Source organism: Dunckerocampus dactyliophorus, chromosome 19 (assembly GCF_027744805.1).
Source record: "Dunckerocampus dactyliophorus isolate RoL2022-P2 chromosome 19, RoL_Ddac_1.1, whole genome shotgun sequence".
Taxonomy (NCBI): domain Eukaryota; kingdom Metazoa; phylum Chordata; class Actinopteri; order Syngnathiformes; family Syngnathidae; genus Dunckerocampus; species Dunckerocampus dactyliophorus.
Window position 1 is genome coordinate 8,533,932 of NC_072837.1, and position 27,116 is coordinate 8,561,047.

The 27,116-nt window shown below is 40.4% G+C and overlaps 2 protein-coding genes across 3 annotated transcripts in view; one reads left to right on the forward strand and one right to left on the reverse strand.

Annotated features, from left to right (window-relative positions):
* LOC129172467 (centrosomal protein of 128 kDa-like) overlaps window positions 1-2,920 on the reverse strand; it is a 40,032-nt gene extending 37,112 nt beyond the window's left edge. For both annotated transcript variants that reach the window (XM_054762220.1, XM_054762219.1), the window contains exons 1-2: window positions 2,233-2,920; window positions 272-358 (exon numbers count right to left, since the gene is read on the reverse strand). In XM_054762220.1, coding sequence (XP_054618195.1) covers window positions 272-358; window positions 2,233-2,403 — 258 coding nt within the window. In that variant the 5' untranslated portion in view covers window positions 2,404-2,920. The remainder of the gene's footprint in view (window positions 1-271; window positions 359-2,232) is intronic.
* A 2,093-nt stretch (window positions 2,921-5,013) lies between these two features.
* On the forward strand, window positions 5,014-26,923 carry tshr (thyroid stimulating hormone receptor). Its single transcript, XM_054762221.1, has 10 exons — window positions 5,014-5,351; window positions 10,010-10,081; window positions 10,996-11,070; window positions 14,984-15,058; window positions 16,739-16,813; window positions 19,327-19,404; window positions 21,221-21,289; window positions 22,200-22,277; window positions 23,135-23,323; window positions 24,570-26,923. The coding sequence occupies exons 1-10, from the start codon at window positions 5,191-5,193 to the stop codon at window positions 25,978-25,980; spliced, it is 2,283 nt and encodes a 760-aa protein (XP_054618196.1). The 5' UTR covers window positions 5,014-5,190; the 3' UTR covers window positions 25,981-26,923.
* The last annotated feature ends 193 nt before the right edge of the window (window positions 26,924-27,116 follow it).

Below are 27,116 nucleotides of genomic sequence, written 5' to 3' on the forward strand. Positions count from 1 at the left end.
AGGAAACAAACAAGCTGCTCTGAGAAAGGACAGAGCCAAGATTCGGAAATGAACACTTAAGGGTGATGAGTCCATCCTCATTTTGCTGTTAATTTAATCCTGAACTGTGTTCATTTAATTTCAGACAGATCAATATTCGGTTTCAAGGGCAGGGTGCAACTGAGTGCACTAACATAAAAATAAGACAACCCTGCCCTTGTGCAATTTAAAAGCCATCTGTGTAATGGGTAATATTTCATTACACTGGGAATTAACTGAACAGGTGTCTCACCAAAGCCATGGCCTGAGCCTGGTCGTCTGTATATTCCCTGTACTGGCCCAGCATCTGGTCCACCTTGCTCAAGTTCCGATTGGTGTCCTGCCAGGGAGACATAACAATTACTGTGTGAGCGCTGACAGTCCATCGTTCACAATGATGCTAATGTGCAGCGAAAAAACGCATGACTACTGAGCGTCTGTTTCAATTGCATTTCAGCTTTTATTATCTTTCTACTATCATTCTATGACATGTTTAAAGGGCGTGATACAGACCTGCCACCCACCCCCACCACACACCCACCCAACCCAACCCATTGCCCTCGCAGATTGGTGTGGCTCAAGCGTGGATTAAGCTTCTACGTGGTCACCTTGCTATTCCCTCCTACACTATCCTGATTCTTTTCTACAGGGTGTCCAAACGTTTCCGCTGACAGATGCATACGGAAAAATCAAAGAGTGCGAGGGGGCTGCTTTTGATACATTTTTAATTTTGTAAAAATATTATACAAACATTGTATAGATTTAGAAAGAAAGCTTTCTGTTAATAGCTTTTCGTATCAATATTTCAACTTCTTGTTAAATAATTCCTTTTGCTCCATGTTTCCCTTTTTTTAGAACTTAATTTTATTTCTACAATGTGCCACAGGCCAATAAAAAATGATCCGTTGGCCTCAAATGGGCACTGTGCCTGCTTTTACAGCTCTTGACCAAGGTTGAGTGTGCTCTGTGAGCAACCACAACTCCCGCCGACTAGCTTCTTAGCCTTCTTCGTCACAAGAGAACAATGGTAATTAAAGAGAGAAGGGGAGCGTATTGCATGTAGAACTACTCAATGCGTTCATTTTTATGGCGTTTACAGTACACACAGGAAATCATGTATTACAAGCTGACCAATCACAGCCTCAGCTGATGGACAGCCTGTTAACTGCACTGTTTTTGACCATCATCCACAATCCTTATGTGAGACATGAACACACGTCTTTCTCTTTTCTGTGCATTTTAAAAAGGTATGAAAACAGATAAAAAGACGCAGCTAAGAATGCATGTAATGGGACGCACCTATTCTGCCCATAAAGCCTCCAAAAAATGGCAACATTGTTATTATTATTGTTATTAACATAGTCACCCCGAAGAACTAAGTTAATGGCGTGGTGACACCTTGCCACACCAAACCGGCTAGCTACTGGCCGGCTAGCGACTGAGAAACACTTGCCTGCAGTGCCTTAGGCCACGACTGAAAGGTAACGCTACATATTGGAGCTGCCGCTACTGCTGTGTTTTAGAGTTTGGAAAAGTTAACACTAGGCGTAACGTTCATTTCTATGTTGCTAAGATGCTTAAAATGACCAAGATACTGTATTACATGTTATCATGAATGTACCTGTTACTACATGCTCACAGCATCCATATAAAACCTTGTTGGAGGTTTTTGGAGATGTTTTAATAGCGGGCTTTCTAGGCGGATTAGTTGTGTCCCATTACGTGCATTAATTACCTGCCTCTTTTTATCCGTTTTCTTTATGACTTTGTTAAACACTTGGATGCAATATTTTACAATGCTAGAAAGCCACAGATTTACGTCGCTATTGTGTGCATTAGAATGAAAGCGATGAGACAAAGTGTTTAACAAAGACATTTTAAAAAATGCCTTTTTATTCCACCTCTTCAAATCAGCCAACTTTCTTCTAGTTGGCTGACTTCTGGCAAACTTCTGTTTTGTTCTATCAACCTGCAGCATTACTCTCATGTAGTTATTTTGGGAGTTTGTGGTGGTTTTGGTTTGTGTGATTGCAGCATTTGTATTATGCTGTTTGTGTTTTCACCCCTGTCAGTTACCGTATTTTTGGCATTCACGTGCAGCATCCACAGATGGCGTTGCAATTTGTTGCTTTATTTTCATTAAAGAGTATCGACTGGGACTGTATTCATGTGCTATTTTACAAACAATAAGCTAGAAGATGTAAATGAAAGTACCTGCAAAGTGTCGCACAGTGTGCTTATCTTCTCAGAGATGTCAGATGCTCGGCCATCAGCTGCTCGACCACTTGCTCTGCCCCTTTCTCGTCCTGGTCTGCGGTGGGATTCACGCCCCTGCGGCCTGTGGCCTCGCCGGTCGTACGAATCTGAGCCACTGGATGTGTCCATACTTTGGGATAATAGTTTGGCAACGACCGAGGAGGCAAATCTGAAGATTATTGACGGGAGTGTCGAAAACCCTTACTAGCGACAGAAGTGCAAATAGCAACCAAACGCTTTGATTGTAAAAGGTTTTGCCAAACACACACTGCACTCGTATCCCACGGAGACATTTTGAGTTTTGCCAGTCAAATCCAAAAAGTCGAAATTATCTTATCCCCATGCACTATCATCCACTAATGATTTGCTTGATTAGCAACATGTGGTAACAACTGAATGCTAGCAAGCTAACTTAAAGCTTAATGCACGCATAATGCCAAAACGACCGCAAACCTCTACAAATGCCCAGCGGGTAGATTTATGTCTAAATTCCACCGATGTGTCGTTTACGTTACACGCGAGTCTTTAGGCTTTGGCTGCAATAAAGGAAAAATAGGACAATGCATCGCCGTGCTATGGCAACTTAAACTAGCCGCCTCTGAGCAGCAAAACAACGGACTGCAGCATTTAGCAGAAAGCGACGCTGGGAATTGTAGTCCTTCTACCATTACACACTTGAAGGAATGTAAGCGTTGTGAACTACAATGTCCACAAGTAGGCTATTGCGCCAGTGCTGCCGCGTCGTAAGAACCAATGAGGAAAGATTGCGTTCCAGTGTATCAGTAGATCAAATAATCTGTCACTGCCAGTTTATTTTTGTTGTCCTTTTTAGGCAAGGTAAATTTATACACAAGGTAATTTCAAAGTACTACAGAAAAGAAGGCACCAGTAATTAAATTCATTCTAGAAACATTTCATAAAATATCAAATCATTTCATAAAACAAACAAGTAATAATGAATTAAATGTTTTCACTTGTCATGTTCACAGCTGAATGGAACTGTTTCAGCCTGGATTTGAACATGGTCAAAGTTGAGGCCTGTCTCACACCTTCTGGAAGACTGTTGCAGATTTTAACAGCATACGACTGAAATGCAGCCTCACCGTGTTAAGTCCTGACTCTGGGCACCCGCAGGTGACCCTTCCCTGAGGTTCTCAGAGACCGAGCTCTAACATATCAGAGATGTACTTTGGGGCAAGACCATGAAACGACTTGAACGCAAGAAGGGTTGTTTTAAAGTCTGACAGGAAGCCAGTTCAGAGACCTGAGGAGTGGGCTAATATGATCATATTTCCGAGTTCTAGTCCGGACTCGAGCAGCAGCATTCTGGAAGTACTGCAGCTGTTTTACAGCTCGTTTAGAGAGCCTGGTGAGAAGGCCATTACAGGAGTCTAACGTGATTGAGACAAACGCAGGGATTAGTCTCTCTAAATCTGGTTTAGACACTATTTTGTTTATTTTGGCAATGTTCAATGGTGGTAAAAAAAAAAGATGCTGATGTTATTAATTTAACGTGGCTGCTCAAGATCAAGTCTGAGTCCATTATTAACGCTAGATTTCTAACCTGATGATTAGGTTTCGAGGTGACTGATAACACTTTCTCCTCGTTTCTGTGGGCCACAAACAATGATTTGTCTGAGTTTAGCTGGAGAAAACTGTTTCGCATCCACACACTGATCTCGTTCATGTAGTGCCAAAGTAAATCTACAGGACCATGTTCACTGCCATCAGCCACACGTAAATCTGAGAGTCATCTGCCTAGTTGTGGTAGGACACATTGTAGCTGTGTATCAGCTGGCCTCAAGGAAGCATGTACAGATTGAACAACAGGGGTCCCAGGATTGACCCCTGAAACCCCACAGGTCATAGCCATTTGGTCGGGGACACAGTTTCCAATTCCAACTAAGTACTTCCTGTCCTCACGTTAGGACTTGGACCAGTTCAGAACAGTACCAGAGATCCCCACACAGCTTTCTAACTATAAGATCACATGGTCAGCTGTGTCAAAGGCAGCGCTCAGGTCCAGCGGAACTAAAACTGATACTTTGCCTGCATCTGTGTCCTGACGGATATCATTTGTCACCTCAATCAGAGCTGTCTCAGTGCGACCTAAAGTTGTTTGTGTTGTGCAAAACGACTTTTCTACTCCGGTATCTATTATTTACTCATGTATCTTTTTTTTTTAATTTTTTTTACTTATTGTGATTTATTTTATATGTATTATTAATTTTGTGTATTCTCATTTTACTTACTTTTATTATTACATTTATTTTTACATCTTTATTTCTTATTTTTCTTTAACATTGCATTGCTATATACTGTCTTTTCTTTCTTTTTTGTTCTTTTCTTTCCTTCATCACTTCATAACGACTCTGCTTTACTACACATGTTCTATTTTTTTAATTAGAAAATGGTGACACTTAAACAGGAAGTGAACAACCATAAATGCCAAACATGTCAACATGTACAAAATGACGTGAATGAATTATTAGTAATATATATGAAGAAGGGGTAGGATTAAATAAGCTTCGCTTCTTCCTACTCCTTTTCCGACATGTTGAATAGTGCAAATGTAACCACGTGATGCTCCTCAATGTAACTTGTAACAAATAAAACATACCATCTTCTGTCATAATACCCAGAAGAATTGGGCTGGGAGTTATTCACTAATCTAACACAAGAGTGCCTCATAAGTCCACCCTCAAGTTGAAGACCACCTCCAAAAAAGTCCACTGAAGAGCTTTGGCTGCCCGTCCTCCAGCATCCCGACCTTCTCAGCCTCACAGACAGAATCTCTCGGGAACCTGGGAAGAAAACAAGCCATCTTTGCAAGGATTTGGGCAACAATTCACATGCTATTCTGCACACAGATCACCAAGAGGACCACCAGAGACTACCATAGCGTGGCACTCCAACATGCAAGTGATATTATGCACTTTGTTTTTCCTCCATATGAGCACTTGGTCCCAGGCTGACTCCTGTCCTGATGCCTGTGAGTGCTCAGAATGGAAGAGTCACACCATCTCCTGTGCTGACATTGATAGACTTCCCGATTTCCCTGCAGGCACAGAGACTCTGTAAGTACATTTTCATCTGCTTTTTATAGCTGTTGGATGTTAAACCTTGCTGGAATATTCATCATAACGCAGTTATTCCCCACCAAAAGTGCTCCCACATCACACTTTAACAGTCTGTCAAGTAGCCATGTTATCTGCCCGTTTGGCTCGAATCTCTCAAAGTTAGTCATGTAATTTTTACTTTCTGCTTTACTTTACTTTCTACACTTTATTCTGGATTTTTAATCGGATAGAAATCCCCAGTACAACCGCATACACCAGGGGTGTCCAAAGTGAAAGTTTGTTTTTTATTTCCCCTCTTAAAATACAATTACACAAGAAAACAACAACAAAATTAAAAAAAAAAAACGAATAAATACATTTTCCAAAAATTAAGTCAAAATATTAGGAAAATAAAGTAATAAAGTCAATATTATTAGGAAAAAAATGGTCAACTTATGGGAAAAAAGTCTTAATTTTGTATAACATAAAGTCATAATATTATTACATGTAATTCTTACAAGCAAAAAGTGGAAACTTTAAAGAAAAACGATGCTATTTTTAAAGTTGTAGTAAGAGAAACAAAACAAAGAATGAAGTTGCAAATTTTGGAAAATTAGTTTGGGAAAGTTATGATATTAGGAGAATAAAGTCATAACATTCAGAGAAAAAAATTGTCATCTCCTCGTATGAGGGAAAACAGTCATAATTCTGCAATAATAAAGTCATATTATTACAGTATTATTAGGAAAATCATGCAATTTTTAGAAGTATAAAGTAGAAATATTAAAGAAAAAGGACGTTATTTTCTAAAGTCATAACATTATGAGAACCAAAACAAAGAATGAAGTTGCAAATTTTGGAAAATTAGGTTGGGAAAAATTGATATCAGCGGAATAAAGTCATAACCTCACGAGAAAAAAGTTGTCATCGAACGGGGAAAAAAAGGTTGCCATTTTACAAGAATATTCTGAAGAAAAACATGTCACTTTTCGAAGCATAAAATTGAAAAAGTCATAACATGACAAGAAGAAAATGTAAATGTTGAAATATTTTGTGGGGAAAAAAAGATGGTTTACAAAATGTAAAACATCAAAGTTGAAAATTGATAAAGATATCATAAAACAGATATAATTGGAGGGATTTCCAGTATGTGAGTTCCATATTGTAAAGTAATTGTGGGAAAAAAATAAGCTTTTAGGCAGAAAAGGTAGAAAATCTTAACTACAAAGCAATGCAATGACTGCATATAGGCCACATAGAATGATAGTGGGCGGTAGATCCCGTCACCACTTGTAAAGGTCACAGCATGTGTCAGTAGTCAGAAAGGTGGAAAGAAAGCACAGCCCCCCTCAAAAGCCAGCAGAGCATGACGATGCCTTCAAAGACAACGTTTGCAGCACTTTCTTAAACACACAGTATCATTTTAGAATAATTACGAGGCCAAAAAAGCCTTCAAGGAGATGAAATATGGTTGAATATTTTCAATATGATGACTCGGGTGGGAAAGAAATTAAGTTGCTAAAAAGCCTTCACTCTTGACTTGTCTTGACAAGATTTACCGTAACACACAAGAAGTCTTCACAGTAAGGGGTCTTCAATGATTTTCATGCCAAGAGATGGAGCAGGGACCCCCTCCATCCATACATCTTCTATGCCGCTTATCCTCACTAGGGTCGCGGGTATGCTGGAGCCTATCCCAGCTGACTTCAGGCGAAAGGCGAGGTGCACCCTGGACTGGTTGCCAGCCAATCACAGGGCACATATAGACAGCCATTCACACTCACATTCATACCTATGGACAATTTAGAGTCTCCAATTAACCTAACATGCATGTTTTTGGAATGTGGGAGGAAACCGGAGTACCCGGAGAAAACTCACACATGCACGGGGAGAACATGCAAACTCCACAGCGATAAAGCTGCGAACATGGCTGGCAGTCAGTGAGTTAAAGACAACTGTAGTACAAAATGGAGTAAACAAATACCCAAAATTGTCTAATCAACCACAAATTTCACGACCACATTGAAGTACTTGGTATGAAGACCCCTGTGGTTTCAGTTTAAATTGTAAATATATAATTAACATATCAAGAAATCATTCTATTTTTGGTGCCTGAACCTAATGCCATCGGAAAGAACTTGCATAATAGTGTGAATAATGTGTAATGAGTATTACACATGATTCATGTGTAGACTGAAAATGAATGGCATTTTCACAAAGGTATTATGCTCTAAAATGTGCATGTGTATACATCTTACTTTACTTTCTCCTACTGTTTTGAAGTGTAATGAATCTTAAAAAAAGCATTTTTACAAGCTTTTGCAAATTCCTTTATATTGCTATTAGTGCTTCATCAATTTTGTTTATAAACAAATCCAATATCTAATACAGGAGGTTTTCAAAGTGCGGCAAATCATATACAATACACCCTCCTACTACTGAATGTTTGTCTTTATTTTTCTTGAGCTGCTGAAGCTGAAGCCCCTGAAGTCTTCTGGGCGCCTCTCAGGGGATGCACTTATCACTTTCAAAACCCCTGAACAGTTATATAACTAATCACAAAGTAAACAACGGTGATGGACAAAATATGTGCAGGAACATTCAACAGATGTTATTACTAAGATCGCGTGACAGGTGTCCTGGCTGGTCCACCAAACTTATGGATCACTAAAGCTGTGTTGTTATGGTTATGACAAGACACCTATTTCACAGCTGTTTAAAAGGTACAGCTATTTGTTAAATAAAAATGTCGAAAGAGGTGTTTTTAGTAAATGTCAGTGGAGAATACGCAAGTTCCGAACTCTTGCTTCAGCTCATTACACGTCAAAATGAGAGTCCATGGTAAACACGGCCATGTTGTCAATTCTGCTGACACAACCATGAATTATGTGGCTTCTGCTCCACTTCAAAACCAATTCCCAACCTGTTTGTTTTCTCGGGTTTCCATCCAGAAAGACAAATTGAGGGTGCAATTTTCTCCTTAAGCCAGTAAGATGAGGCCATTGGTTTTTCATGCTGGTTATTTGGGTTGGTGCCCAGCGGTGCTGTGCAGGTTCTGATGGGTTGGGTGGGTTGGAAGGTGTTAGGTGCCAAGGTCTGCTCTGTGTCGCAAAGTTTGTTTGAGTTTGTCAAAGCATTGTTGTGGTATGGTACGTCCACTAATGATCCCCCTATGTGAGAGTGATTGAGCCAGATCAGAACCCTCTGACTTCGCCCATTGTTTCCTGACTGTATACAAGCAATGACGTCATATGAGTCATTTTTTGACGGGGTTTGACATCAAAGTCAAATCAAAACGAACATTCACCATGCCAGCTGCGACACGTGACAGTTAAGTCTCCAGAAAACCATGCATGCTTCTGCAACGTGGGCCTCAAGTGCATACAGTGGATCCTCACACTCACCATTAAGCATTCATGACTGATTTGCGGTCAAAACATTTTTTTTGGGGGGGGGAACCTGCCATTTTGTGTTTATAATCTCCATAATTAGCCCGTTTATTGGTAGAAAACCTACCTCATCTCGGCAAAGCTTGAGTTGTACAGAAAGTAGTCCAACTTCAACTTGCTTGAGGAGATGTTTTTTATATTCACTGAATCAGCTTATTTCCATCCTCACTCACGCGACACAAACCGACAGGCGCTTATCACGGTGCAGCCAAAAATAACACGTAACACACGTGGAACACACAATGTAGCTGTGCCACACGAACTATGCGGGCATCACAATAGACACTTATTCACTAATGTACATGCAAAGCAACACTATGTTAGCTAATGCTAATTCATAACTCGCAAATGAAGTCAGTGCAAATAGCCTTCTTATGTATGTAGATACGCGGTTTTCACGGGGCAACATTTGTTTGGGAAATAAAAATACATCACGAGTAAAGTTACAGAGCTTACTATTAAATTGTATTTAATACCATTAATTAAAATATCTTTTCACTGATTAGCAAGGGCAAACTAAACTGTGTTGTCTCATCGTGAGATTAATAGGAGATCCCCACTTTTTACAAATGCCGAAAAACGTGAGTAATTAACATGTCCATTAAATGTTTGATGCACAGCTGGCTTTCCCCACCCTCCAATCCCTCCTGGTTGCTTGACGTTGACATTCTCCTCTGATTTTGGATCAACATTTGCAATAAAAGTGTTGTAATTATCAGATAAATTTCAGCTCCAGAACCTTCCCCTTTTCTCTTCAATTGCCATTGTTTAATCGTGGCCAGGTTTTAGCCCTAAATGTGCCTCGCACACTTACAGTGTTAAACACATTTAAAGTTTGATGGAACCGGAGTCACGGTGTCAAGCATACAACTATGGTGCTTTCAAGGACTGCTCAACAAAGTGTGGACATTCAATACCGGAGCAAAAAACATTATCAGTGAAGCATAAAGACATAGACATGTGTGTCTTACACAAATTATCATTAATTATCTTAAATTATCACTGACTTATGGTGAATGAAAGAAAAAATCCTCAAATTTGCAAGGCTGTGGGGGGGATCCACCGCATAAGGTCCTTTTTTTCCACACTCACATGTGACTCAAGCAATAAAAAGGTTGAAAATGTCCAAGAACACATTGCTAGTCAACAAAATGCAACTTTCTTGCCTTCTTCCAGGTTTGAGACAACTAAAATGTTATTTTTTTTTTCTTCTTTCTTCTCAAGCAGATGGCTTTTCGAGACGCGCCTGTCCTCTGTGCCGTCAGATGCTTTTGCCAACCTGGTCAACATCTCGCGGATGTGAGTACCAACTTTTGGAGACTAAAACTCTCAGTCTGCTCCCCTCCATCTGCTCCTTTTCAGCCACGTTTCCCCGCTCATGACACTTACTCACCCTTTGTCTCTCTCGCGCCCCAACGAGTGATATTCTCTCTGCCGAGTACCACCACCTCTGGCACAGCTGGAAGCGTTAATACATTCCTCAAACACCAACTGCCCTCCTTTGACCGCAAGAAGGTTTTGAGCGCTGGTATTTGAGCCAAGCTTTAAGGGGGGGGACTCCCTGTAGAGAAGTATGAGGTAGTCAGACATACTGTACACTTAAACTGCACCAAGTCATGTGAGAAGGGAGTTTTCTGTTATCCCATTATCCAAAACATTCCATAGGGCCCCTAGATTAGATGATAGCGCTTTAAAAATAAGTTGTTTTTATTGTAGTGAGAGGAGGCCCAATTCCACCAAGATGAGTGTGGTATGGCTCAGGTGGTTGAGTGGTTGCTGGCTCGATCCTCCATCCTCCCGTGACCCTTGGGCAAGATAATAAACCGCCAGTTGGTCCTGATGCTGTGTCACCAGTAGGTAAATATGGGAACAGTGTCAAGTCCTTTCAGAGGATACCAAATGGGTGGAGACATCGGATGTCCGCCATTGTTTGTCCTTTGTTTTACAGTGTTGCGTTTCTCTTCTTGATGTGACAAACTGAATGCCTGGTTTGGTGATTTATTTAAAGAGGGTACTTGTTTCCAATTACAAATTAGAGTGGCGAGACTGATGACCGAGTACTGTATACATACGGCACATGCCCGTAAAATTGCCACTTATTTCGCGGGCTTAGACAAGGTAGGCTAAATAATTGAGGAAAGGCTTTTTAAAACCACACACCAACATGAAATCTGGGAACAGAACAGTGCATGTACTGTGATTATTTCTTGTAGATATATATCGGTGGATGTGACCCTGCAGAGACTAGAGAGGAACTGCTTTCACGGCCTGAGGAAAATCACCCACATGTGAGTATCTAAAGCGAAGGGCACACGCTTTATTGATCCTTGTTGAGTAAACTGCTCCATTAGCTCCCAGGTGATATAAACGTTTCAGTTACAGCCTTGAAAGAGGCTCACCATTTGCTTTACCTTTGTGTGTGTATGTGTGTGTGTGTGTGTGTGTGTGTGTGTGTTTACCCTTTAATGGTTGGCTTTGGCAAACTGGATATTGGAATTGGAAATAGTGTGGCCGAGATGCCAAAAACTGCTGAAGAGTACTCGGTAGAGAGCAGACCTCGGCTAACCGTTAACATAAGCTTTGTTGTGTGACTGTGGTGGGTGGCATTTCCTGCAATCTGCAGTGTGTGCTGTGATGAGAAGGAGGCGGTAGATGGCAATGTGGTGTGACGCCATGCACAAAATATCCTGCCAACAACATAAAATATATCAATTAAAACATATTGTATGTGTGTTCATATATATATATATGATTACAAATTTGTCTAATTGGTCAAACTAAATAGCTCAATTATATCATTTTGAACACCTACCTAAATTTAGTTGCTTAACCAATAAAAAGGTTGAAAAAAAGGTCCAAAATCCCCTTGCCTTTTCATCAAAATACAATATTGGCTTCTTTAGTGAAGCGAGTCACAGCACACAACCGTGGTGCGTTCAAGACCCCGCAAGCAAAGTGCAAAATCCATTAGCACCAAAGCGTAAGAACACAGACATTTAAAAATTGAGGCCTTATGCTCTATATTTTACCTGTATTATCACACATTTATAAATGATTACTGACTTATGGTGAATTAAATGTGTTTTTGGTCTATTTTCAGAGGGAAAAAAAATAAAAACTTTTTTTTTTTTTACTAAAAAATATGCAAAATGTGAAGTGAATGCTGAAATCTATTGTTGTCATACACGTCACACGCAGATAAACGCAAACAACTGGATATCATGTATTATTTCGGACCTGGTGTAAGCAGACAGGCAGAATAAGTTCGTCAGAGCGGAAAAGATGAACAGCCGCCACTATTTGGCGTCTCCTCCTTCACGCTCCAGCTCCTGCAGGAGTGTCTCAGGTGGAAAGTCAAGCAAGGTGCACTCTTGTGCATTCTTGTCTCAATTAGGAGATTTATGTACGCATTCTCCAGGCTGGACCACACACTTTCCTGCAGTACACCTAGCTCTCCGTGTCCTGCTCCAAACCCGCCTGCCTGAGTGACGGATTTCTTCCAACACAATCCACCGCAGCATTTTGCAGGATGTATTTCCACTCTCCAATTATGGTGTTAAATGTGGCTGTGTCACAGTTTGCAGCGACTATGATTAACAACGACATGAATTGATGAACACAAGTGCAGCTAAATTACCTCCTCAGTTAGTGTCTTTTCTAAGTAGCGGACTAATTCCAGATAACAAAAATACAGACAGAAGCAATCATTCCAACCACCAGCTGAGGTTGGGATCTGTTTTCTGTTATTTTACCTCTCTTGGGCCTATTTTCCTCTGATTGGTGCGGTACACTAGATAATAGCGTCTCACTCAGGTTTCCTTCAGGGTCAGACGCAAATGAATGCCCAGCTTCCCGTTGGCTGCTTTAGGCCAACAGCAGCTGTAGATGTTAGACAACACTTGCAAACTGATGATTGCGCGGGTGGAACGGGGGTCTTGTCTCGATAGAAACCACATACTTCAAGACTGTTTGCATTTTTTGCTGGGAATTAGAGAGGCACCAGTGATGAAAGGAGGATAGATTGATCAATACAGAGTTACGTTACACACAGAAAGATAAGTGTACTCTTACTTTTATTTATTTTACTTAAACTAGAGAGAGTTTGCCTTATTTATTACTACTAAATCCGTATGTCGTCATTTTTCGCTCTTTATGCATTGCAATGACAGGTGGTCCTCGAGTTACAAATGAGTTACTCCTCGCTCAATCACTGTACACAGAACACATGACATGTAAATTCAGTAATAAAAAATTAAATAGCAGAATGAAATGAAACCATAATAAAAAGAGAACAACTCCTTACTTTTATCCCTGCAGTTGTCTTGCAGGCCTTTCCACCTTTTAAAAATATTGTCCCAGGCTAGTCTGCTCTTCTTGTAACAGTGCACAGACTCCATGACCCCTCTAGCATTTATTAGCATCTTTATCCTTAACTCATTCAACACCAACGACATAGTTATACGTTTTTATACACCCTCACGCCCGATCCCAACAATGTATTTATACGTCTTTTACATTTTTTACGCAAAATTCTTTTGCAAAAAGGAGGTGATGATGCAATTCTCCACTAATGGTTTCACTTCACAGCTATTTTAAGCCATAAAAACGGCCACAAGGTGGCAGGAATGCATTTGATAAGAGCTTGGCAGAGGTCATGTGAAAGGAAAAATCACACATGACAGAAAGGAGGAAGCGAGAGAGTGTGGAGGAGTGTAGCGTGCAGAAGGTTATGCATTGTAGAGAAATTTTAATGCATGCACACGCACAAATGCACATATACACACGTAGTTGCGTTCCAAATGTGAAAATTGTAAATAGTTCACGGTGTTATATTTGTAAATACATTTATATTTTGATATAAACCAACCCCCTTTTTGTGTTGTTTGTTGGTATAGTTGTTTAGATATTTGAGCCGCCACAAAAGCAAAAAGTATTTGTTTCTTGAAACGTACCTATGTTCTACTGCTGATTACTAAAGAACGAAAAAAGGTAGAAACAAACTTTTTTTTTCTGATGAAATGCTTAATTTCGGCCAAAAAAACATAAAATTGACTTAAATATGCATATTTTTTTATACACTGTGTCCAAGCCAAAAGCAGCGATGATTTATTCATTAATATATTTTTGAAAAACCGCGCTAAAGTGAAGCCACGAAATTCAAAGCGCAACGTGGTGAAGGATGGCCGTAATCATTGTTGTTAGTGTTGCAATACATGTTGTTCAAACGTTCAATATTTAAACTTCTTCTGTTTTCAGTGTGGACCTAATCATGATGTTTCCTGGTGAATTTTATCTATAGAATATCCGCTGGGGTCATCGGGGTTGTGCTGGTAACACACAAAGCATACAAATTGTGGAAGTGTAACCAATGTGATAAACCAACCATCAGTAAAAACCTATCCTGAATCAATTTTTAATAGCTTGCAGACAGTTAAGAGTATGATAATATTATATATATATATATGTATATATTAGTTTTTTACAGGTTGTCCTTTGTGATGTTCCGTGTTATGACAGATTCATTAAAAACGTAATTTTAATCTATAAACACAAGACTCGCTTGAGAACTATGTGCAGCACGTGCGGTGAAATAACACGCGGCACATGCAGCAAAAGAATGCAGTCTGCACTGAGGAAGGATAACATCGCTTATGAGTTAACGTTTTACCCCTCATTATGTCTACCAAGCAGTAGTGTTCCAAAGAAAAGAAAAGCCATCAAATGGAAGTGAAAATGATCATAAAAAGCTCAGACATGTCAACTGAAAATATATTCAACGTACAAATCTTAACCCAAAAGCATTCGACTTGACCAAATATGTACACTGATTGGCAATGGTTCTATGAACTTATAAAGGAGTCTACTCAAATACAGTACAGTAAATCTCTCTGCCAGACTGTTAGCCAGGATGTGAATCAGGGCCAAGGCACATTTGGGCTTAGACATGACAGCAGTGCTCAGTGCAGTCGGGGTGAACCAGAGTAAACACATGCTAATGAAACACTTTTTTTCCATTCTACTTCTGGCTTTGGCTGTGGGCATCGCATTTCTCTCATCTTGCCCACTGACCTGCTCGCGTTTAAGGACATGTTCAATTAAGTGTCTCTGGATGTGTGTGTATTCCACTGTATTCACAACTAAGTCTTCTTTCACACACAGTGGTTTGTGTATTTTAAACACGTATGTTCATTTTTATTTCAGAGAAATACGGAATGCAAAGAGTTTAACCTACGTTGACCCTGAAGCTTTTAAGAATCTCCCAAACCTGAAATACCTGTGAGTCCTTCCTTTTTTTTAAACTAATGCAACAGTTATTAAGATCAGTGTCATAGAACCTTAACTTGGACAATGTTCAAGCCAAATAGTGCAGGATATGATATCATCTATAATATATTTAAGCATCACTTTATGTTGTCTTACCATTTGATACATTGTGTAAAACCCGCCCTTTTGTGCTTTTCATCTCAAAAATTAAACACAAACCAATAGCACTTCATCAAACCAACGAAAAAAAAACAAATAAGTGGTACACACAATGTAATTGCACCATACTAATATAAATGCAAAACAATACTATTTTATACTAGTTTAAAACCCCCAATGATTTATTATGTGAGAGAGGTACAAATGTTAAGCTAATTCCTTGCTAATAGAGCATACTTCCTAAGGATGAGCCGGATACTCGAGCATCCATTACGGATAATGCACTTTTGCCGAGCACGAGTATAAAATGAGTCCAGCTCGTCATTATTCGTAATTGTGATGAAGGAAAATCCTCATTGGGGTCACTAATTATGTATTCACTCGTCACGCTATGTGATTGGCCAGTCACACACAGCGACGCCCCTCCCAAGATAGACTCTCTACAGCCAGAGAGAGGAGTATGCGGTGCATTTGACAAGACAGAGCCGTAAACGGCTCGTGTTGCGTCGGTCACTGCCTGTGCTTTTTTTTCCCCCCATCTGCTTGCTTCTAATTTGGCTGATGACATAAAGTCAGTTGGAAAACTGCTCGTAGTACTGAACGCAGTGCTTTTGAGAAAAATACAGTGAACAAGGCTGACAGATTATTTCCCTGTTTGCCATCACTGGATGTTTGCATGACTCACCAACTTCACACAGATCATTAAAAATAAATAATAGTCTTACAGATCACTTACACACATACATAGTACAAATATAGCTGAAAAATAAATAAATACAACAACTTCTGATCTATTCATGTCAACTTCATTTCAATTAGTGTACCGATTTAAGCCCCACCCATTTCCGGTCAAACCACACCCACATCCGGTTTATGACCCGCTCACTACGAGTACAGATCCAGATACAGATCATTAAGATGGTTGAACAGATATAGATAGTGGTGTACTTGCTCATCCCTGATACTTCCTTACGGAAATTAGTGTAATGTACAGTCGTGCCTGGAAGTAGAAGCACAGCTCAGACTTTCCGTGAATAGTGAGGATGTACTGTAATGATGGGCTTGTGTCACTTTACTCACTAAATATACTCAGTGTGGAATCTGGGCCTGATTAGTTGAACACAAACATTATTTGTAGTGAATAAATAAAAACGTTTGGTCAGAAACTAAAAAAGGAATGTAAGTTGTACAGATGCGGTTAATTGGTTCCAGACCCGACCACGATAAGTGAATTTCCGCAAAGTACGATTCAATATTAATAAATTGAATGTTTTTGTAGTTAGAGCATAGAAAACCTGTTTATTGTTGCTTTAGGCTCAGTTCATTCACAAATGTCATATCTTCGACAGTTTTTCCAAATAGTAACTTTTTAGGTTTACGGTAACATTTTTAATAGAGTTGAAGTACTTGACTTGGAAACTTGTCCTGCTGGAGTCCAGTCTAAACTGGGGTAAATTATAATATTTTGGACAGGTTATTATATTGAAAGACAAACACATTGAACTTGTCTAACACATTCTTTATGTTTCTCAGCGGTATTTTCAATACAGGCCTTACCGTCTTTCCTGACCTGAGCAACATCCACTCTAATGACAACAACTTCATCCTGTAAGTAGTCTTAACCACTTTTAAGGACAGTTATTCTATGGATTATGAATGAATTTAAAGCTACTTTCACATGTATAAAATATATCTACAGTCATGGCGACATCCTGACTTTTGGCAGCCCATTCTTGCATAATCAATGCTTGGAGTTTGTCAGAACTTGAAGGTTTTTGTTTGTCCACCTGCCTCTTAAGGATTGACCACAAGTTCTCAAATGGACTGGGGAGCTTCCTGGCCATGGACCCAAAATGTCGATGTTCTGTTCCCCGAGCTAGTTAGTTATCACTTTTGCCTCATAGCAAATTGCTTGATCATGCTGGAAAAAGCATTGGTTGTCACCAAACTGTCCTTGGATAGTTGGGAGAAGTTGCTCTAAGAGGATATTTGGTACCATTCTTTATCCATGGCTGTGTTCTTAAGCAAACTTGTGAGTGAGCACACTCCCTTGGCTGAGAATCAACCCCACACATCAACGATTTGAGGATTCTTTACTGTTGGCATGACACAGGACTGATGGTAGCGCTCACCTTTTCTTCTCCGGACAAGCTTTTTTCTGGACGCCTCAAACAATCAGAGAGGCAATTCATCAGAAATAAATGACTTTACCCCAGTCTTCAGGAGTCCAATACCTGTATCTTTTGCATAATACCAGTCTGTGCCTGATGTTTTTCCTGGAGAGAAGTGACTTCTTAGCACTCTTTTTGACATGAGGCCATTTTCCAAAAGTCTTGGCTTTACTGTACATGCAGATGCACTCAGCCTGCTGCCATTCCTGAGGAAGTACAGCACTGGTGGTGCCCCGATCCCGCAGCTAAATCAACTTTCGGAGACTGTCCTTACATTTGGTGGACTTTCTTAGGCACCTTACGCCTTCTTCTCAACAATTGAACCGCTCTCCTTGAAGTTCTTAACAATCTGATAAATGGTTGTTGAGTTGTTAAGCAAGGAAGACTGCACGTGTTTCCTTGCAGGTAACTCATGGTTAACAGAAGAACAAACATTCCAAGCACAACCCTCCTTTTAAAGCTTCCAGTCTGTTACTGCCACTCAATCAGGATGACAGAGTCATCTCCAGCCTTTGCCCTTGTCAACACTCACCTATGCTATCATGATGTCAGCTGGTCCTTTTGTGGCAGGGCTGAAATGCAGTGGAAATGTTTTGGGGGGACTTTGCAATTAATTGACATTCATCTTATCCCTCTACATAACCTGTTATCTGGAGTATATGGAAATTGCCATCATAAAAACTGAGGCAGCAGACTTTGTGAAAATTAATATTTGTGTCATTCTAAAAAATTTTGCCATGACTGACTGACCTCCGATTCATTTGCATTGCAAAATCACATTTCCATTCATGATTAACATTTTTAACACTCTTAGAAGAAAAATGATAAGTGTCAAAAAATGGGAGAGTAAAAATGTAAAGAGAAAAAGCTCTAATGTTTATACAAATAAGCAGTGGTGGGCAATTTAGAAAAATGTATTTGTTAAAGTTACTTTCCCCAAAAAGTAATTGAATTAGTAACAGAATTACTCAGTGATAAATGTAATTAGTTACCAGGGAAAGTAACTCTGACTTACTTTTTTGTAGATGTAAAATAATTGGGATTTAGTGTTGAAGTGGCGTATGCCGTTAAAACATCTTTCATTAGAGTTAGGCCGAACTCGTGGCTTGCAATTCTCTACCAAAACGCTAGGGGGCAGTGTTTTCCTGAACCAAAACTCTTGACGACTAGCTATTTAGCTTCCTTTGCAGTCGTAGCGAACAATGTGACTTAAGCCAACTGGTGGGTCGCGACCCAAAAGTGGGTGGCAAATCCCCTCTGGGTGGGTCGCAGAAATTACATTAAAATATGCACTATACAAAAAAATTACATTAAAACATGCAATATTCAACTGATGTCTGACTTATTTTGAAGTAAAACTGAGCAATATTTTCATATAAAATAAAAAAACAACAATATCAAAGTGACTTTTTCAGTATGCAGCTCTCAGTGGAAAATGTTTGACACGCCTGGTTTACCTTGGGGGGGTTCAGATTTGAAGGTTCCACTGTATACACTGTGTATATACTGTATGCATGTTTCTTTACTGGAGGCAAAGCCTGACTCTGAAGTCCATCAGGGTGGCTCACTTTTTTTTTGACATGTTCTTAACGCGACAAGGCGATTTAGAACAGACTGCCAAGCAAATTTGTGAGTTCCTGCTTTGGTTGCTTTCCAACCGAAATTTGACTTGTCATGAGCTGAACACGACACAAGCACTTATTATGTTTGCACTTAATACAAGTGTATGCTCCTGAGATGCTCTGAGTCATCAAGTGTGTGTGGTTTTACGCCGCTGAGTCATTCCATCAATCATCTTCTCTAACACTTTCATTTTCCAGCTATACCGTAATAAGTTAGAACACATCAATCGTCCATAAGAACCCCGCCTGTGTCACTTTCCAGTGAGAAGTGTTCTGTATGTTTACAGCACCACTTAATGCTCTCTTTGTTTGCTGTCTTTTTCTGCAGGGAAATTGTAGATCATCCCTACATGACCGTGATCCCGCCCAACTCATTCAGTGGCATCACCAGCGATGTGCTGACAGTGTGAGATATTGTCATGGCACACTAATACATAAATGTTTTGAATGTAACTATTTATTTTTAGAAGCAGTATAACCTCCAGGATTGAGCACAAACCCTTTTCCTTTCTGAATAAATAATAAAAATAGAAATAGCGGTTCCACAGCCAATCTATTGCCATTACACTCTTCTGCACCCGCCTCCACCCACCGAAACAAAGATACTATGACTGACAAAAGGGCTCACTCCGCTCATGCCGCTGCTCTATTGAACAAATGCGCCAAGGTGCTGAACCAATGCACAGAGTGAACACACTTCATGCAACCTCTTTAAATTTGGTGGGTGCATTTTATATTCAGGTGTGCTCAATAGTCTTCTTTTTTACGACGTGCTGATAACCGTTAGCCACGCTAATTCAACAATAATGAATAAATTGTTTGCTCACCTTTACGTGAAGAGATTCACTTTTCAAGCACAAGTTATGTCAATTTGTCACCAACTTAACACTCGAAAGCTATACTTGAGAAATATACAAACATGTACCAATACAAGTTTAAAATGAAAAAGACAACTTTTCTTTCCCATAATGCATTGCGTCTGAGCAACGCATTCATTGCAATGACGTCCGCCTCTGGGCTCCTCTGGTGGACAGAGGAAGCATTGCAGCGCCATCCATCCATTTTCTGTGCTGCTTGTTCGCCAATAAAATGGTTTGCTCAGAAGAAATGCATTATGGGAAAACTTCATTTTATTTTATTTTTTTATTTTAAACTCGTATTGGTAAATTTATATATTTATTAGGTATATCTTTTGATTGTTAAGTTGCTGTGTGATGTGTTTAGTGTTCTTTGTAAGATGACACTGAGAGTCAGACTGTTATATTGAGAAATGACCTCCTGCAATTTCCAATAGGTTGACAAGCTTGTTGTGAGTTTTTTCAAAGCCCATGATTGGCTCCTGTCAGAGCTGCCTGGTCTTCACGGACTTGTGCGCGCGACAACATGCCATTTTATGACGTGGAGACGTGCGGCTTATACACCGGTGTGGCTTATTTATGTACAAATATGTTTTTTCCTCTAAATTAAATGGGTGCGGCTTATACACCAGAATTGACGGTATGTATATTTAATTGTAGTTTTATTAACTTCTGTTATGTACTGGTTAGCTTATGTTTACCCTTGTAAGACAGTTAAAGTATTACTTAAAACATTGCCTGTACAGTAAAGGGTTTATGATGCAGACCCTGGAACAGATTATTACCATTTCCATTATTTTTTAGGGGGAAAAAAAATCATTCAAAATCTGGACAAATTAGAGGTCAACCGGTTGTGCAAATTGTGGTCAACTTCAGAAGGTTTCACTGTAGTTGGACAGAGGGGCCATCTGTTTAAAAGTACTACCTAACAAGCCACTACACTATTCCAGAAAAAATAATAAAGGCAAACATTGCTCCATAAATAGTAAGAATTTAATTAAGTCTACAGTAAAAGCCAAAGCGTATTGCCTTTTCATAACCCTAGAGGAGGTGCAGACAGGTCCGAATGAGCTCACTTTGCAAACATGTCCTGACTGTGAACACTATATTAACACAAACACACACAACAGGCACTCATGGACATGTGGTCAGGTTTCAGACTGAAGGAAGAGGGGATTGTACATTAATTACACCGAGCAGCATTTCCCAAAAAAATGTAAGCCTTTAAACCACAAAATTACACACACAGACAAGACGTCACTGTGAAATGTGAAATAAATCCGAGATACGGACAGTTAGAACACGCGGTACAAATCAATGCATTGATGTGTTATTGATTAGGAGGTAACCCTTGCTGTCTTCCAGGATGTTGTACGGCAACGGCTTCAGAGAAATCCAACATCACGCGTTCAACGGGACCAAGCTGGACCAAGTGTATGTCAAACCTTGTCTTGCTGATTTGACGACAGTTAGAGGGGAAATGTTTAAACGTTGGAAAATGAAACGCGCGTTCAACTTCTCACCTACAAGCGATTAAGTGCATTTCTACCATTTACTTTGACAGCTTTGCTCAGCACTTTCGGACCTCACAACTCGCAGGATTAAACTACAGCTGACATGTGTCATGCGTAGCTTTATGCTGCGAGAGGAGACTCACTGAAACCATTCGGTGAGTCTCGGTGGGCCCTCTCACATGTACCCTAACAGGCCCTTCGCCAAGCTTTTGATTAGCCTGCTCAAGTTCTCATGGGAAAATATGCTTCCAAATTGGGCAAGAGGAAGTCTGCATTAAGAGTTCCTTTCTAGCGTCCACTCAGTTGACACTGGACTCTTTGTGACGGACTCCAAGAGGTCAATTATGACCATAATCATTGCTTTTTTTAACTTCTTTGCTGCAACATGCATTCCACTGATCCAGAACCCTCCATATTCAGGATATGAGTTATTGAATATATCAGGGTGATCTGGCTTTAGCCCTGTTTGCTTATTTCTAACTCCGACAGACACTTTACAAGAGCCTAATTAAGCCATGTGTGAGTCTGAACATGTGTGTGGTGTTTTTGTTGGAGTGTGGACCTGCAGTCCAGTGTTAGGTGATGCCAGCACAGCTTAACCAAGACAAACACAGCTCCTTGTAGCGGTATTATGCTTATTACATTGAAGAGATGTGTGGTTATGATGCATTGTCTGTAAGTAGTCTTCTTTGGTCTGTGGGTGAGACTGTTTGATTTCAAGTATGTGCAGTTCTGAGGCTCATGGAAATCTTATGCTGCACCTATCGCCGATGTCGGTCTGACTGAAACAAGAAGGTCTGCTTGATTGATTGTTTCACTCTCCTGTCCAGGGACCTCCACAGGAATAAGTATTTAACCACGTTGGACGAAAGTGCATTTGTCGGCACTGTCAGCGGGCCCATGCTTCTGTAAGTCCCTCACAGGTCACGCAATTATATAATTACTGTTTTTATTATCTCTAAAATGGGGAGAAAGAGTCGTGAAGGGAAAAACACCACTCTGATCCTGGAAGGCCCGGAATCACCTTTCGCAGCGTGTCGCAGTTTGTTTATTTGTAATAAAGACTCACCAAGCGGCTGTCAATTTTAGGTTCATCGGCTTAGATTTAACCGTATGATTGACTGAAGCTAAAATGTACAATCTCGAGCAGCGTTCTCGAAAAAAGGGAACATCTTGGTGCATTGTGGCTGCCCCCTTCTTCCTCCGACTGACAGATATAGTCCCTGTCCCCCTCCGAGCAGGAAGGGTGAAACGTTTTCAGGCCAAAACAGCAAAGTATTATATCGTTTCAGCCTTTCATCCACACAGATAGAGTGTTCTTGGTGGCCTGAAACAATATTTTTTGAGTGGGAAAATCTTAAAAACGCCGGCTTGTCGTCGCCGTGTAGACAAGCAAACCGCTCCTTTCTGAAAAAGATGACGTCACCGCCCCGTCACATGACCAGAAGTGACATGCCAAGAAAATATCTGAATACTTTGATCGGCATGACTCACCCCAGTCGACATTCTCCTGATATTTTTTGTCTTATGCTGTGCCTCAAAGCAATAGCATATTCATGTGCATATTTGCAATGGAAGTAACACCAATCAGTGGAAATTAAACATCAACGAGAAGTTCCGAAGCTATCATGACAGTTACTTGTCAATTCATGTCTGTTATTTGGCATCAATATGTGGTACAAGTGAGTGTAGGTGTGGCGTTTTACGAGAATTCTGACAAGCCATCTGTGCTTTTCCCTCATTTCTTCCCTTGTCTGTCCCTCAGAGACGTATCCCAGACAGGTATCACCTCCCTGCCCACCAGCGGTATGGAGTCCCTAAGAGAGCTGAAAGCACGCAATGTCTGGGCGCTAAAGAAACTGCCACCCATCAAAACCTTCAAGCACCTTACCACTGCTAACCTCACCTATCCCAGCCACTGCTGCGGCTTCAAAAATCTCAAAAAGAAACGAGGGTGAGCTTCGTTCTAATTGGATTTTTTTTTAATCGCTCAAACTAACTTCAGAGACACCGTTTGTGACGCGTTCGTTGTATTAAAGCAAATGAGAAAACCCTCCAATTTGCAGTATTTTACTGTGTTTGGATGATGTACCACAGTGTAACTTGCATAATGTGGATTTTGGCGGGGACTGAATCAACTCCCTGATGTGTTTACATAGAAACGTCTTACTTGGCTGCCATAATTAGTGTCACTCCATGTTGTTATTGTAGGACCAAGCATAAGCCAGATTTATAATGACTTATAATAGGAATCACTTTCCCTAAAGTACTGTCTATATATGTAAATGATATTATTGGACTAAAGCGTGCCTCTCCTGGAATGAACTAGAGGACATCTGTGTGCAGCAGCTTGAGAAAAATAATTAAAAAAACGTTTTGAAAATGATGACTTCAGCTATAGCTCAAGGACAAAAAAGATATAGTTTCTACAGTACCACTGAATACACTTTAGAGAAAGTGGAGAAAATAACATTTTATAAAGACAAAAATGTTTGGGTTTTTGCCACTTGTGTTCAATATTTTTATTTTGTCTTAAATAAAAAATATATTTTCTAATATTCAAGTGACTTGAACAGTGTGCATTAAAGCTATAATACACTATGTTTTCGGTCATTTAGATAAGCAGTGACCACAGCAAATGTAGGAAGATAAATTACAGTGTAACCCCCAAACTCGAATACCATTCGTTCCATGATTTGGATTTTCGAGTTCTGATTTCACATCAAATTTTCTCAATAGATGCAAAGTAAACGTACTATTATTATTATTCGTAGCACCTGAACTGCACAGACAATGTTAATATTAATATTCTCAACAGCCATACAAGCAAAAAGACAAGGTAACCCCTGTATAATAAAAGTCAGATAAAGTAAAACTACTCACCCTTTGAACCCACCTGCCAGAATGGGGATGGAGAACGGCAAAGGAAAAAAAGTTGCTGAGTCACACTACCACTTAGTGGCATTTTGTACGTATTACTTGAATAATATGTTTGGTGCACTACTCACTCAATAAGTGTTAACATCTAATTGGTACAATTCATTTGCGTATGTAATTGATATTATTCACTGACTTTCTCACAGACCCTTTTAGAAAAAACGAATCATACGAAAACTGGGATTTTTTTGTATATACAAGTACTAAATCATAGGGGAAAATGATCCCAATACTGATACTGTGTTGACCAATTATGATTTTAGGTTTTTGGAGTATATCATCTGCAACCTGACGGCGTTCTATGATCAGCATCACAAGCGTTCTGTGGCACCCCTGCACAGCCCCTCCCTCCACGGTGTCATCGAAGAGGTCCCAGAGGAGCCGAGCGATGGCGGTCACGGAGGCGACTTCCATGGCAGCCTGCACTACCACGCCTATTTCGGGGGCCATCCAGATGAGAACGTCGGCTTTGGCGAGACCCTGAAGAACCCCCAGGAGGACACCAGTCAGGACTTTGATAATCGTTACGATTACGTGGTGTGCGAGGAGGGTGAGGAAGTGTCGTGCGTGCCGGTGCCTGATGAGTTCAACCCTTGCGAAGACATCATGGGCTTTGCCTTCCTAAGAGTGTCGGTGTGGTTTGTGAGTCTGCTGGCTGTTCTCGGAAATGTGGTGGTGCTCCTGGTGCTGCTCACAAGCCACTACAAGCTCTCGGTGTCCCGCTTCCTCATGTGCCACCTGGCTTTTGCTGACCTCTGCATGGGGATTTACCTGCTGCTCATCGCCTCGGTGGACCTCCACACGCGGGCCGAGTACTTTAACCACGCCATCGACTGGCAAACGGGCCCCGGCTGTGCACTCGCAGGGTTTTTCACCGTGTTTGCCAGCGAGTTGTCAGTCTACACTCTGACTGTGATCACTCTTGAGAGGTGGTACGCGATCACGTTTGCAATGCGGCTCGACCGGAAGCTTCATCTCCACCACGCGGCCGCAGTGATGCTCGGGGGATGGATCTTCTGCCTCCTTCTGGCGCTGCTTCCTCTAGTTGGGGTTAGCAGCTACCAGAAAGTCAGCATCTGTCTACCAATGGACATCCAGTCCACCGAAGCTCTGGTCTACGTCATCTCGGTGCTGGTCCTCAACATCATAGCCTTTCTGGTGATCTGTGCTTGCTATGTCAAGATCTACTGCGCCGTCCATAATCCTCAATACCGATCCAGATCCAAGGATACTAACATCGCAAAACGCATGGCTGTCCTCATCTTTACCGACTTCCTATGCATGGCGCCGATTTCCTTCTACGCCATGTCAGCAGTGTTGAAGCAGCCGCTCATCACAGTCTCCAACTCCAAGATACTCCTGGTGCTCTTCTACCCACTCAACTCCTGTGCCAACCCGTTCCTTTACGCTATCTTCACCAAGGCCTTCCGTGGAGATGTCTTCATCCTGCTCAGTAAAGTAGGTCTCTGCCAACGGCAAGCTCAAGTATTCAGAGGTCAGACAGTCTCATCTAAAGGGAGCAGCGGGACATCCCAAGTCCGTAAAGACAAGGACAAATTCAGAAAAAGTCAGAATAACAAGACAATTCACCTGAAGAAGTGCTCCGGGTGTACATATCATCAGGTGGTCAGCAGGCAGGCAAACCCTGAGGAGAACCAGAACCTGGAGACGTGAGCTGAACACCAGCCCGAACTCTTTAAAGGAAAAAGTCCTTGAAGTGTTTTCCGGCGGATCTGTTGGAATATTTAACAGAAAGCTCCAGTGGTCTTCCATTCACCGGCCAAGTTCAGCTGTTTTCACGATTTCAGTTGTGATGATTTTACGCTTCCAGTTGGTGGAGAATATCAAGTGTCACTGAAATATGACTTTGACCTCATCTCGACAACCCTGAGGCCTTGTTACGCAAGCACAGCGGGGCTGGCAATGAGCAAAAGCTCTTCTAAAAGGAGTGAAAAGTAATGCATGCAACTATTTTCTCGAATGATTGGAGTATATAAAATCTGATTTTTATTACAACGATCTCACAAGTACAGTACAGTTTCTGTCACAGTTGCACTTAATGGTGATTAGTGGTGGTCAGCCTGCTAAAAGGGAGTACTAGGGTTATAGCAAAAACAAAATACATCAACAAAAATTAAGAATTAAATAAAAATGAAGAGAAAAAGCCAAAATTACCAAAATAACATGATTTTATTCTCTCATTTTCTGAGAAAATAATCAATTGCACCACCAAAAGAATAAAGGTTGATTTTTAATGTTTTAACGTGCTCGTAGTAAGTTTCATTCATGTTATGACTTGATTAAATTACAACTTCTAGGATTACCACTTTATTCTCTGAAAATGTTTGCGTATTACTTATGCAACGATATTCTTGTATCGTGAAATAAGGTCAAATTTATTTATATAGCACAAAGTGCTGTACAGCAGCCAATAAAACACAAACTACACAAAACATACCCAATAGTAAAAAGTACTATTAAAAATACAGTAAAAACAATACACACAAAAAAACACCAATGACACTACTAAAACAGTCAAAACAGTCAAAACAATGCCCAGGTTAATAGTTCAACTTTTTCCTTGTAATAGGACTTTGTCAAATTAGAACTAATTATTTCAATATTAAAATGTAATTCTCATAAAATTTAGATTTTTCTTTGTAATAGAATTTTGACTTTTTCTACTACAACGTCCTTGTGAAATGACTGTTTTTCTTCTAATAATGCCACTTAAGTCTCTGAAAATGTACACCTATGAATTAATTGCACAATTTAATTGGAGGTAAACTAAGTACTCGTTTCTCTTAATA